The following is a 13,391-nucleotide window of genomic DNA, read 5'->3' on the forward strand; positions in this document are numbered from 1 at the left end:
GGCTGAAAAAGGGGTCCCCTACTCCTCCGCCATCTTAACCTCCCTCCCAAATAAATAAATCTTTTAAAATATATATATATAGGTTTATTGTGAAGAATTTTAGAAATACATACAAATTTAAAATAATTAATGATTCTGCTACCTAGAGATGACCATATTTAATATTTTATTTCAGTTTCTCTTACATATATAATTTCTACTTTAAAAAAGCGTGGGATCATTTGCTATCTTATTAAACTTTGAGGGAATATACTGATCCTGGGTCATATTGGTATTTTGGAGACAGAGCTGTCTTTGGAGAACACCTTTGACCTTGAATGCACAGTGTGAAGGACACTACTTCCTTTGAATGGTTGAATGAGCCACTTCTTTTTTTTTATTATCATACTCCGATGGAGTCAGAGAATCCTAGAATTGGTGAGGACCTCAGAGATCAGGGTCCCTGGAATGCTTTAATGTCACGTGCACCAGAGGGCAAGAAGGAGCAGTTGACATCGTGGACAATAGACGTGTACCTTGGATTTTATTATACCTACTGTCTTTGTTGGCAGTATCACATCACAGGCAGAAGGACACAATCCTGCTGTCATGTGGAGGATAATAGCTGTTGACAACCTGGGAGAAAAGCCTGTCCCTAGGAGAAGATGTAAATAGAGCCGGCCAGCCTAATGATGTGTCTTCAGAAACTATTTCTTTTGTGTTGTCTGTAGATCAATAGAGTGCTGTCAGTATCTTTAGTTTCTTTTAAAAAGGAAGTGAACTCACTTTCATTAACTATTTATCACAGGGGCACTTGGGTGGCTCAGTTGGTTAAGCATCCAACTCTTGATCTAAGGTCAGGTCTTGATCTCCGGGTTGTGAGTTCAAGCCCCACGTTGGGCTCCATGCCCAGCATGGAGCCTACTTAAAAAAATATACATATATATTTATCATATAAATGCATATAGACTATATCAGTGGAATGTAAAAAATGTAAAACAAGCCTTAAAAACAGAATCTGTAAGGATTTTATGGCAGCTCTCCAATATTAAATTTAAATTTGGGATTAGGTTGAAAAACTTTTAGTTATAGAATAAGTCATGGAGATGTAACATACAGCATAGTGGCTACAGTTAATAAGACTGTATTATATAGTCGAAAGTTGCTGAAGCAGTAGGTCTTAAAATTCTCATCACAAGAGAAAAGAACTTGTCACTATGTGTGGTGATGGATGTTAACGACTTAGTGTGGCAATTAGTTTGCAGTATGTATAAATATTGAATCATCACGTTTTACATCTGAAACTAATATAATGTTATGTGTCAGTTATATCTCAGTTTTTTCAAAAAGGCAATTTTGCCAGAAGAGAAAATAAGTTTTCAATTGAGGGAAAGGGATTGTTCTAAAGATGAAGATACTAATTGATCTAAAATCATCTTTTAAGACTATTGCAAATACTTTGAAGGAAGAGGATTAAAACTTAAATTCCCTTAAATTAATTTAAATTATGATATTTAGTTAAATTTAGTTTAATTTAAATTATAATATTTAACTTCTTTTAATCAGAATTGGCCATTTGGAATCTGTATGCTGGTTGACTTCTGAAAACATGACAAACTGAGCTAATGGCTCATCGGTCCATATAAACATATAGAAAGGCTAGATAAAATAAAGCTAACAAAATACCTCCTCCCCCTTGATCTGTTCACTGAAATGCCTGTAATCAAAGAAGTAGGAAGGGAGGGTAGCGGGAAGGGAGAGAGGAAGGAACCACCCGGGCTGGAAACAGTAGGAGCAGTCGCATGTCTTACTGCAAACGCAGTATCTGGGTAGACATTTTTGTACTCTGACAAGGACATTTTTATGGATGGACTGTGGTTACCTCGCTTCTATATCAGATTGGGACCCTTTATGGAGAATCTTTGAGCCAGAGTTAAAATTGCTATAGTCTGTCACAGACTTTTCTTCCTTAAATCCTAATCTGGAAGAGTACTTATTTACCCAAGGATATTAGACCTTGAGTTCTGTGACTTTGAGATGATTATTATGTGTATATATGTATGTGTATATAAATATATAGAGAGGGAATATGATCATCTCTACAAAAGTCTAGAATAGCTTTTTAAAAAATTTTTGTGAGCTCTCCTATTTTAAATTTTATTTTATTTAAATTCAGTTAATTAACATATAGTGTGCTATTAGTTTGAGAGGTAGAGTTCACTGATTCATCAGTTGCATATAACACCCAGTACTCGTTACATCATGTGCCCTCCTTAATGTCCATCACCCCATCCCCCCAACCCCTCTTCCTTCCAGCAACCCTCATTTTGTTTCCTATGGTTAAGCGTCTCTTCTGGTTTGTCACCCTCTCTGATATGCTCCTCTGTTTTGTTTCTTAAATTCCACATACAAGTGAAATCATATGATAATTTTCTTTCTCTGATTTATTTCACTTAGTGTAATACCCTCTAGTTCCATCTATGTCATTGCAAATGGCAAGATTTCTTTTTTTGGATGGCTGAGTAGTTTTCCAGTGTGTGTGTGTGTGTGTGTGTGTGTGTGTGTGTGTGTGTATGTGTATATCACATCTTTATCCATTCATCTGTTGATGGACATCTGGGCTCTTTCCATAGTTCGGTATTGTGGACATTGCTGCTATGAACATTGGGGTGCAGGTGCCTCTTCGGATCACTACATTTGTATCTTTGGGGTAAATCCCTAGTAGTGCAATTGCTAGGTCATAGGGTAGCTCTATTTTTAACTTTTTGAGGAACCTCCACACTGTTTTCCAAAGTGGCTGTACCAACTTACATTCCCACCAACAGTGTAGGAGGGTTCCCCTTTCTCCACATCCTTGACAAAATTTGTTGTTTTCTGACTTGTTAATTTTAGCCATTCTGACTGCATTTTTTTAAACATTTTTTATTGTGGTAAAATATATATAGCCTGAAATTTGCCATTTTAACCATATTTAAGTGTACAATCTGGTGGCATTAATTGCATTCACAGTGTTGTACATCCAAATTTTTTTCCAAATTTTTTCCATCACTCCAAACAGAAACTCTGCACATTAAGCAGCAGCTCCCCATTCCCTCCTCCTCCAGCACGGCTGTAAGCTCTAACCTGCATTCTTTATCTCTGAGTTTGACAGTTCAAGAAACGTTATAAAAGAAGGGTCATGGAATATTTGTCATTTTGTATCTGGCTTATTCACTTAACATAATGTTTTCAAGGTTCATCTGTATTGTAACATGTATCAGAACTTAATCTCTTTTTATAGCTAAATTGATATTCCATTGTATTTTTATGTCCCATTTTGTTTATGTGCCCATCAGTTGATAACACTCGGGTTGCTTCCACCTTTTGGTTATTGTGCATAATGCTGCACAGAGCACTGGCATACACATCTCTGTTTGAGTTCCTAGAATGGCATTTTGCAAACTGAGAAATATATAGATTCTTTATATAGAAATATTAAGTCATCTGTATTTCTAATGTTGATTAAAATTATTATTTCGGTGTAGCTTAAGGATAGACAACATAAAACTAAGAACTACTTATGTGTTTTTTTTCTAAGATTTTATTTTTAAGTAATCTCTACACCCAGCATGGGGCACAAACTCACAACCCCGAGATCAAGAGTCCCTTGCTCTCCTGACTGAGCCAACCAGGCACCCCAGCACTCCTTATGCTTATAGCTCTTGTAAAATAAAAGTATAAAGTCAACATAACTAAAATGAACAATTTTCATCAAATTACATTTACTGAAAATAAATGGCTTTTGTTGATGTTGATAGCGTAAAAGATATTTTTTGGGGCACAATGGATCATTATATTTAGTCTTCATCATTAGTTATGTTTCCTTTATAACAGTGAACTTTTTAAACCACTAATCCATTATTCTGATGGGCAGTCTATTTGCTAGAGTATTCCAAAATATGAATCTGGAAAACAACAATGTAAAGAAAAGCTTTTTGTTACTATAATAGTTGCACTAACGAACTGTTGGCAAGCGGGTGCCTATAAAGGCGAGTCTAGAGAGTACATCCGCTTGCTGCCAGGTCCTGATTGCTACAGCACAGGTTTCAGGCACTTGTTAATCCCACAGGTATTTCTACTGGAGCTCGCTTGAGTCGGTACATCATGATATGACTTGATCTTCCTTTATTGCAAATACCACTTATTTAGTCTCTCTCTGCTTATTATAAGACCATTTCCATGGAACTAGGACAGCACTCTATAGTACTATGTTGTTTTTATAATGTTAAATCAAATTCTTAGTTTGTTAAATTAGAACCTAAAGTCTTATTCTGTGAAAATGTCTTTTACTTACAAATTATACCACAAGAATTTAGTTTTTCCAAACTGTAAAAAAATTTTAAATGAGCATAACAATGGGACACAAGATAATGGTTGTTATTTTAACATCTGCGTATGTTTACCAGCACTTGAAAGATAAATTCTGTCTCTCCAAGGTGTCACGTGGCAGTATCTTAAATGTAAACATGAAATTTAGCTGGAATATTGAAAAGCCCATGTGGTGCTGAATTATAAAATGGTCATCCAAAGATTTAGAATATTCTTTTTTTTTGTTTGTTTTTCAAGTAAGTTCTACACCCAACATGGGGCTGGAGCTTATAACCCTGAGATCAAGAGTCACATGTTCTATGAACTGAGCCAGCTAGGCACCCCTTCATATAAGCATTTTTAATGGTCACAGAATTTAGATACCCCAAAGAATACACCAAAACATACCAAAGGATAACACTTCCCTATTTTGATAAATGCCAGTCCAGACATTAGTGCTTTACTTGCACTGAATTCTAATACTTTACTCACAAAGAGTTGATCTGCCTTAAAAACAGGGGGGCTTATGTTTTCCAAACTTCACATTAACTGGTTTTTTTTTTTTTTTAAGATTTTATTGATTTACTAGAGAGCGAGCAAGAGAGAGCGCGTGAGAGAGCACAAGAGGTGTGAGGGGCAGAGTTTGGAAAAGCAGACTCCCCACCGAGCGGGTAGCCCTACTTGGGGCTCAATCCCAGGACCCCCAGGATCATGACCCGAGCTGAAGGCAGATGCTTAACTGACTGAGCCACCCAGGTGTCCTCACATGAACTCTGTTTTAAGGACAAAGCTCATTTGTTCTTTTTTTTTTTTTTTTTAAGATTTTATTTATTTATTTATTTGACAGAGAGCGAGACAGCCAGTGAGAGAGGGAACACAAGCAGGGGGAGTGGGAGAGGAAGAAGCAGACTCCTAGCGGAGGAGCCTGATACGGGGCTTGATCCCAGAACGCCAGGATCATGCCCTGAGCTGAAGGCAGGTGCTTAACGAGTGAGCCACCCAGGCGCCCCATTTGTTATTTCTTAATAAGAATAGAATTGCCATCCGGATGAATAACTGTCTTGCTCAATTAATGCATTTTCTTTCTACTTAGAAAACTAAACTATGGGAAGAAGGTCATTTGGTGAACCTAGAACCTCTGCACACAGTAGGCACTCAGGGAATGTGAGAGAAGTGTTTTGATAGCCCCCTTCAGCGCCTGTATCACTAAAAGAAAAACATTAACATTGATAAATGTCTCATTCAGTCAGTAATTTTCCTTTCTTTTGATTCCATATTGACCCCATGCCGACCCTTAAACCTGTTTTGTACCTAGTTATACCACCTTAAAAACAAGTTTCACAGTGTTTTTAATGAAATCTCAATTCTTATCCTGTGACAAAAAATTTGTAACAAATAATACTAATTTACATTTTGGAGATTCCCAAAGGGGAGTCCCCTTTCTAACCAAGGCCAGTTCGTTTTCCTTAATTGCTTACCTTCTTGATGACTACCCTTTCTGGAATAGGGAATTATAAGTCTTCTATTTATTTACTGCCAATAACATGCTTTTCATTTAAAAATATTAATTTTTTTTGTACCTAAGTGATTTTGTATCTAATTGTAATTCCTGATTTGCCATATTTTATTTCCACGAAAGTAGTAAGTACATGTGATTTAGTTAGAGAATGTCCTTACAGACATTAGAAGTTACATGCTGCAGTGTCTGTTTTTTCATTTAAAAAATCAAGTTTAATATTTTTTTATGATGTCACTCTGCAATAGAATTTTCTGGTATTTAATACATTTCAAATGTAAAGTATGGCTTCCCTCCTCCCCAAATCACTCCTGAAGGTCAGGAACCCACCCTTACATCCTTCCCAGGGCCTTGCTGCATGCAGTACAAGAGCAAGAATATATTTTGAGTGGTTCGATAAATAAGATAAATGGGTGTTACCTGAACCTGTTTCAGTAATAGTTAAGAAATCCTCTGTTCATATTGTCATGACTATTCATCCAACCAGCAGAAGTTCAGTGTTAAGTCCCCCACAAGAGACACGATGCAGAAAAAACATATTCGACTATTAAGAGGAGGGCTTTTCTGTAAACGGATATGGCCTCCAGCCTCACCGCCCCCGTCCTGCGCTCGCTGTCCTGCGCTCGCTGTCCTGCGGCCTTGCCACGACGCGCCCCTGCGGCTGCCCCTTCCACCCCATTTCCTTTTTAAATTGTCAGAAAGCTTCCGCTGAAATTCTTCGCCTTTAAGAAGGCTGCTAAAGACAGAGTTCTGTCAGCATCACGTACTTGGCGAGCACAGATCCATCTTTGTGGACGTATGTAAAAGGAGATTGAGTGGGACACCTATTTTATGAGACTTTTATAAATGTGAAATCTTATGTAACTCTGTATTTGATTTTCCTACAGGCAGAAATACTCAGCGTCCTCAGTCACAGAAACATCATCCAGTTTTATGGAGTAATTCTCGAACCTCCCAACTATGGCATCGTCACAGGTAGGCACGCGTTATTTGACTTCTTTCTTTCCCCAATTACCTAGCTTTAGATTCCTTAATATGCTAAAACGCTTAATATTAGGTTCAGTCATGAATTGTGTGCTACTGTCAGATGTCACTTTTGTTGCTATAAAGCATTAATAAAACTGATTATATCAATATAATTAAGAATGGTGTTTCCACTTCTACCCATGTTTAATTGTGCTAATTATATCTGCGTAAATGCTATTTAAATGCACTCGCAGCTGCAATACCAATATTTAAAGGTGCCGTTTAACTAAAATTTCATTTAATTAGCTGAAATGAGTGATGTTTTTTGTAACTCTTGTGACCTTTTACAAATTAAGATTTCTTGAGCTGTTCATATTGTAATTCTTTGCAAGGTATTTTAATCCCATTAGAGCCTTCTTTCTTCAAGGTCTCTGACATGAGAACAGTATTTTTCAGGTTTGGTCATCTGGGTTGGTAATGACCTTGATCTAAATTATCAAACTTGGAGCAGCAGCTTATGACTGATGGGAAAACCCTTTCCAAATAGGAGCACACAGAAAATTTTGCCCTATAAAAACAAAGACTCGTATTTTTAATACTTTGTGCTCGTATTTGTACAATACAGTGAGCAGCTTTGGGTTCACAGTGAGTATAACGTACAATTGTATAATAAATAACTTTGGTCAGGTTCTTTATTGTGACAATTCCTTGATTAAAACGAAACAAACAAGAAAAGCTTAAAAGATGAACCCGTCTTCTTCTGCTGTAGTGTTAACAACTTGGATTGTCTTTACAAAGAGTAACAACAAAACATCCTCAGTAAAGGGCTTTCGGTTAGGTACTCTTTATAAATGATTTCTTCTAATGCTTACAATGACCCCATGAGATAGGTTAAATAATTTCTATAAGTAATTTTTATAAAGAAGAAACTAAAACTCTAACTTAAGCACCTTTCCCAGGGTCATCCAGCTAGTGGTAGAACCACTAGAATAAATTTCTCAGGTTGATTTTACGCAGAAGCTCCTCTTATATATGGGCAAGGTTCCAGAAGGCTGAGCACACTGGTTCTTACCCTCATAGGAACGTGGTTGCTGTTATTTCCACCTTCGAGCAGCAGGCAGTTTGACAAGCTTTTACTCTGATAAACAGCATTTTTACCTAAGTTCTTACATGGAGGGAATTTTATCCCCATTCAGCTATGTTTAGATTGACGCCTAAAAGGGGGTAATGTGTCAGCTTTCAATTTCGAATCTGTACATTTCCTATTAACCTGAATACCTAAGAATCGGTTATATTGTTAGGGTGTAAACCACATTTAATCTTTTAAGTCGTATTTCTGATTTAAAGTTAAATCCTGTCTCTGACCCCGTTACCATATTGCTCCCCCTTTCCTAGTCCATCGTATTTACTTTTTACTAGTTAGGTTTACCTTAAAAATCTGAATCCAGTTTTCTTTTTTTTTTTTTTAAAGATTTTATTTATTTATTAGCTAGAGCAGGAGTGGGGGAAGGAGCAGAGAGAGAGGGAGAAGCAGGCTCCCCGCTGAGCAGGGAGCCTGATGTGGGGCTCGATCCGAGAATCCTGGGCTCATGACCTGAGCGAAAGGCAGACACTTAACGGACTGAGCCACCCAAGCGCTTCTGAATCCGGTTTTCTGATGCTTGTTTGTGGCTTAAGTTATTCTTTTCTTGAAGATGAAAGTGTGGTGCTCCAAAGAGACGAGAAACTGGGCTTCTAGTTTTGTACCCTTGACCTAATTTAACACTTTTGAGTGGAAGACTTTAGCTTTAATGAACTCAAGGGACTATTCATGAAGTTTTGTAGTTTCTTGAGGTGAGGATGAGGAATAAAAAAAGGGACCTAAGTCATGGTGTGAATTCCTCTTTCCAAGAGTTTATTCTGAGTCCCAGGAGGATATGAAACACATTCATTGTTAGCCAGCATACTCAACCCGGTCTTCTCATCCAAGAGAGGAAGAAAGGATCCAAGGAGTAAGTTTAACTAGCCAGTCCTCTGTTTAATGCACCTCGCTAGCATTCCCTGCTCATACCTATCCTACCCCAAATCTTTGGTTATAATTGATTAGTTCTTTTTAGATCTATACCTGTTTCCCTGTAGAGCCAGGAATAAGCAACTGTTAACACTACACATTTCTTTAAAACCACACGAGTTTCGCAACTGTGCGGTAATAGTAAATTATGTATTTATAGCTCCTTTATTGACCTGTGAGGTCGATTATTAAAGACACTTTAACCAAGTTTTGGTGTTTTAAAATGTATTAATCTGATAAGATTAGTTTTGCTTCTAGAGATACTAATTTTATTTGTATGTTTACAAGTATCTACTGAAGAAATATCTGAACTCTTCAAATAACCGCCTGTAGCTTGGGCATCAAACTGTTCTGTGCATGGGTGGAAGCAGTCCATTTGCCCACTGAGCCTTGTTTGGGAGCTCAGATGGGCTGGGGCTGATAGCACTTCTTCTGTCTCTTGAAATGAACACAAATAAGTCTTAATATGGGGAGGTTAAGAGGGAAAAGAGAGACAGGCACAGAGACCTTGATCACCCAGCTTAGCTGGCCCCCCCTCATTTGAACTCTGTCGTCTTCCTCAGTTGTTGGGGCTCTGAGGGGGAAAACTTGAATGGCTTGAATCTATTACACTTGAGTTTGTTAATAGAAAAGGCTGTTGCAGCAAGCAGCTGTTGGCACTCAGAGGACTTGAAAGAATGATTTATCAGAGTGTTGGAATGGAATGTCACTGGTATGGGGATTGGGAGATGAGTCTTGTCATGATTCTGCCAAAGCTGCATAGATGGGTCTCTGATGATCTGTGTCTCCGTTTTCTCCTATGCCGATGAGGGGACTAGAATAGATGATTTCTGGGTGGGAGTGTTTATGCGTGTGTGTGCACCTGTGCATGCATGTGTGCCAAAACTTTTCATCACAGATTTAGAAACCTGCTTACAGGGGACCCAAGGAAGAGTCCAAGAGGCAGCTGCCACTTATTTCCCTTGGAGGGCAAGTGAGCATCTTTCCCCTAGATCTACAAAGAAATGGAGTGACTAGAACCTCAGACTCCAAAAGCAACAATACGATAATGGGTCAAATTTTCTTTTACCTTTGGAAACCTCTTAAATTCTGTACTACTCCCATTCGTTTATCTTTTTTTTTTCCTTAACAAGTATTTACACAAATACTTAATGGCTGGGAGTGTAATGGTGAGATAACTCCTGGGAAGGAAGGTAGGGGTTGTTAGACACTGGGTCAAGTCCTTCTCTTGGAGCCAGTTTGGAGAGGAATGGTACACAAAGTATCTGGAGGCAGACTGGGTCCGGACTCCCAGGACTCCAGAGGAAGGTGGTTGAGGGTCTCAGAGGCCTGGGGAATTCCATCTTTGTGCTCTAGGGCTGCTGTCAACCTCTTAAATTTGTTAACTGATTCTACATGACCTCTTATCACTACTCTGAGAGAGGATACTAGTACTGTATGATTCTTTGACAGGCCCAAATCCTCATTAAAACTCAACATGGAAAACATTAATTTTTAAGTGCCTGATCTCATTTCCTTGAACTCAATCTTGATTTATTTCAGTCTCAGACACATCTAATTTGCATGTTTTGATATTGTGTTGGTCTTTTCTTATTAGCCAATTAGAAATAAATCTCACGTCTTGTTATAACAAATTCCAGACTTTTACCTAAATTCATTTGTACTCTTAGTTATAATCCAAACAAAGCTTGCTTGGTAATATTTTATTATAAAGAGATTTTGTGATAATGGTATTTATTTCAACAAGACTGAATATATGTTTACATTTTTCAAAACCAGCTATGGTTGCCATAAAACTAAAAGGGGAAAATTAACTTAGAAATCAAAAGGAAATGTTTCCTTAATATGGTTCTTAATGACCCTTTTTTAAAAGAATTAAAACAAATACTTTATACCAAAGTCCAATAAACTGTTCTAGGGAGAAGTGAAGTGGTTTGTAAAGCATATAATCATGTGTGTATAAATAAGGTGGGTCCTTAATTTCCAATGAGAAGACCAAAAGGATGAAAGAATTATATGCCCTTTTAAAATGGTTTACCTGCCAACATATTTAAGGATCCTGTTTTATATGAAATAGTATAATAGTACTGCCTTTCTTGCACCCTCCCATTCATGAAGCAATTTCATTTCATAATGTATCTTCTATATCCGTGTTTTTTTTCATTATCTGAATCCATTTGTAAATGATTTTAACATGGTTTTCAGAGTACATCTCTAATGGGAAAACACCGTGCTGTGTGTCTCCTCTGCTCCCAGTCCTTCACTTCGGGCACTTCTGGCCAAGTGTGTGGTAGTTTTCCCGCACCAAGTGATTCTGTGACACATCTGGGTATTCTGCGGTTTAATTCACTTCTAACGTCATCTACCTGGAGATAGCGCCAGATACCACAGGTTGGGATTCAGTCCCACAAGAGTGCCCTCCCCCCCACAGCAGATGCCGGTTTTGAGTTCTGGTTGTCACCTGTACTTCTGACTACTGGCTGTAAATAGCATGTTCCCCCTATGCTTTCTTTGGATTTGATCATACTGGAGCAGCTCACAGAACTCAGGAAAACAGCTTACTTACTAGATTACTGATATATTGCAAAGGATATTAAAGGCTATCAGATGATGAAACAACATAGGGTGAAGTCCGGAAGGGTCCTGAGTGCAGGGGTTTCTGTCCCTTTGGAGTTTGGGGTGAGCCCTCCCAGCACAAATCTTGAAGCTCTCTGAACCCCATTCTTTTGGATTTGTATATGTTTTATTACATAGGCACATTGATTACGCACTGGTGGTTGGTGATTTTCAACCTCCAGCCCTCTCCCCTCCCCAAAGGCGTATGTGTGTGGGGGGGAGATTCTAATCACAGTTGCTGGTTCTCCTGGAGAATAGCTCCCATCCTTAGGGGCTTTCCAAAAGCCATTTCATTAACATAAACTCAGATATGGTTGAAAGGGGCTTGTTATGAATAACAAGACACTCCTTTCATCTTGATGGCTCTGGAGCTACTTGAGGAACCAAGGACAAAGACCAAATATTATAACAAAAGATGCTCCCGTTACTCTTATTGCTTAGAAAATTCCATCGGTTTTAGGAGCTTTGTTTCAGAAACAGGAAGAAGACAGACACATATTTCATAATATAAATCACAGTATTACGAAAGCATCTTCACTGTAGTCTAAGATGTTCAAAATACAGTAGGTTTTGGATTTCTCTATGAGGTATCTCTGGATATCCATCTCAAGCTTCAAGTACCCAATGGCATAACATTAGGATTGTTGGATATTTAGTCCCATAGGGCATATGTGTAACCATAATTGTAATGCTTTTTTAAGTGATCTTTAGAAGACTTGTTTTCATGCACTTCCCACAGTTGCAATTGAGAGTTCATAGGTCCAGAAGTAATTATTCTGTCTGTGTAAGTTTTGTTGCCTCCTCCTTTTTGTTTCTCACTCATATGGGTGACTTGATAAGCCTTTAACATTTGCCTTTAAGAGAATCTCCCGCTGATATTTTCCCCCAAATATGTTCTGCTGTACAAAATAAAGTAATTGAGAGAGCACCCTATGAGAGATTTTAGAAGTATCTTAATAAAAGGTGACTCCCTCTTTTCTGAGGAGTAATTTTTTTTCATGGTGGGGGTGAACATTATATTGGGCATCTACAGTAACTCTTAAAGGTACTGAGAGAATCTTCTACTAAATGCTATTTTAGTAACCAAAAACTATTTGAATGGTGTATCACCAGGGATATTTTCATTTATAGAAGCCAGCTTACTTGTCTAGATCATGTGGTAGTGTAGACTTCTAATGCCTTCATTGTTACATAGGACCAAACTATTTCATAGTGGAATTTAAAGCTCTTCTTTGCCATTCCTTTGTTCATCTAAGATTATCATTGTAATTTTATGCTATTTGGTGGTTATTAATAATTTTGATGTACAAATAAAAATTACACAAATACAAAAAACAGTGAATCAAGCAACAGAGACTCTCATCAAGCAAATCGAATTTTAAAAAAATAGGACCCCCATGGAAGTTCTGGAGTGGAAAAGGTCAATGATAAAAATGAAAAATCTCTAGAGTGACTTAACAGCAGATTTGAGGTAGCAAAGAAAAGAAAAAAAATCAGTGAACTTAAAACTGGGCCAATAGAAATTATCCAGTCTGAAAGAGAAAAAATTTGAGTAAGGATGAGCAGAATCACAGAGACCTATGGACAACATCAAGTGTACCAATTAATGTATAGTAGCAGAGAGAGAAGAGGGTAGAAAAATATAAAAATAGAAAATGGAAAACACAGAAAACATTTGAAGAATTAATGACCAAAAAAACTTCCTGAGTTTGATAAAATGCATTCATCTACATACTGGAGTAGTTCAGTGAACCTCTAAGTAGGATAGATGCAAAGGAACCCACACCTACACACATCGTAGTCAAACTGTGTTGTTAAAGACAAATTGAAAATCTTGGAAGTAGTAAATAAAAACAACTTCTCACCTATAAAGGAACAACAATATGATTAGTGACTAACTTCTAATCTATAACAATA

The 13,391-nt window shown here is 37.6% G+C and overlaps 1 protein-coding gene across 3 annotated transcripts in view; it reads left to right on the forward strand.

Moving 5' to 3' along the window:
- MAP3K20 (mitogen-activated protein kinase kinase kinase 20) overlaps positions 1 to 13,391 on the forward strand; it is a 165,371-nt gene that overhangs the window by 66,534 nt on the left and 85,446 nt on the right. For all 3 annotated transcript variants that reach the window (XM_034654751.1, XM_034654750.1, XM_011228925.3), the window contains exon 3: positions 6,730 to 6,817. In XM_034654751.1, the coding sequence (XP_034510642.1) occupies positions 6,730 to 6,817 (88 nt within the window). The remainder of the gene's footprint in view (positions 1 to 6,729; positions 6,818 to 13,391) is intronic.

This window comes from Ailuropoda melanoleuca, chromosome 2 (genome assembly GCF_002007445.2).
Source record: "Ailuropoda melanoleuca isolate Jingjing chromosome 2, ASM200744v2, whole genome shotgun sequence".
Taxonomy (NCBI): domain Eukaryota; kingdom Metazoa; phylum Chordata; class Mammalia; order Carnivora; family Ursidae; genus Ailuropoda; species Ailuropoda melanoleuca.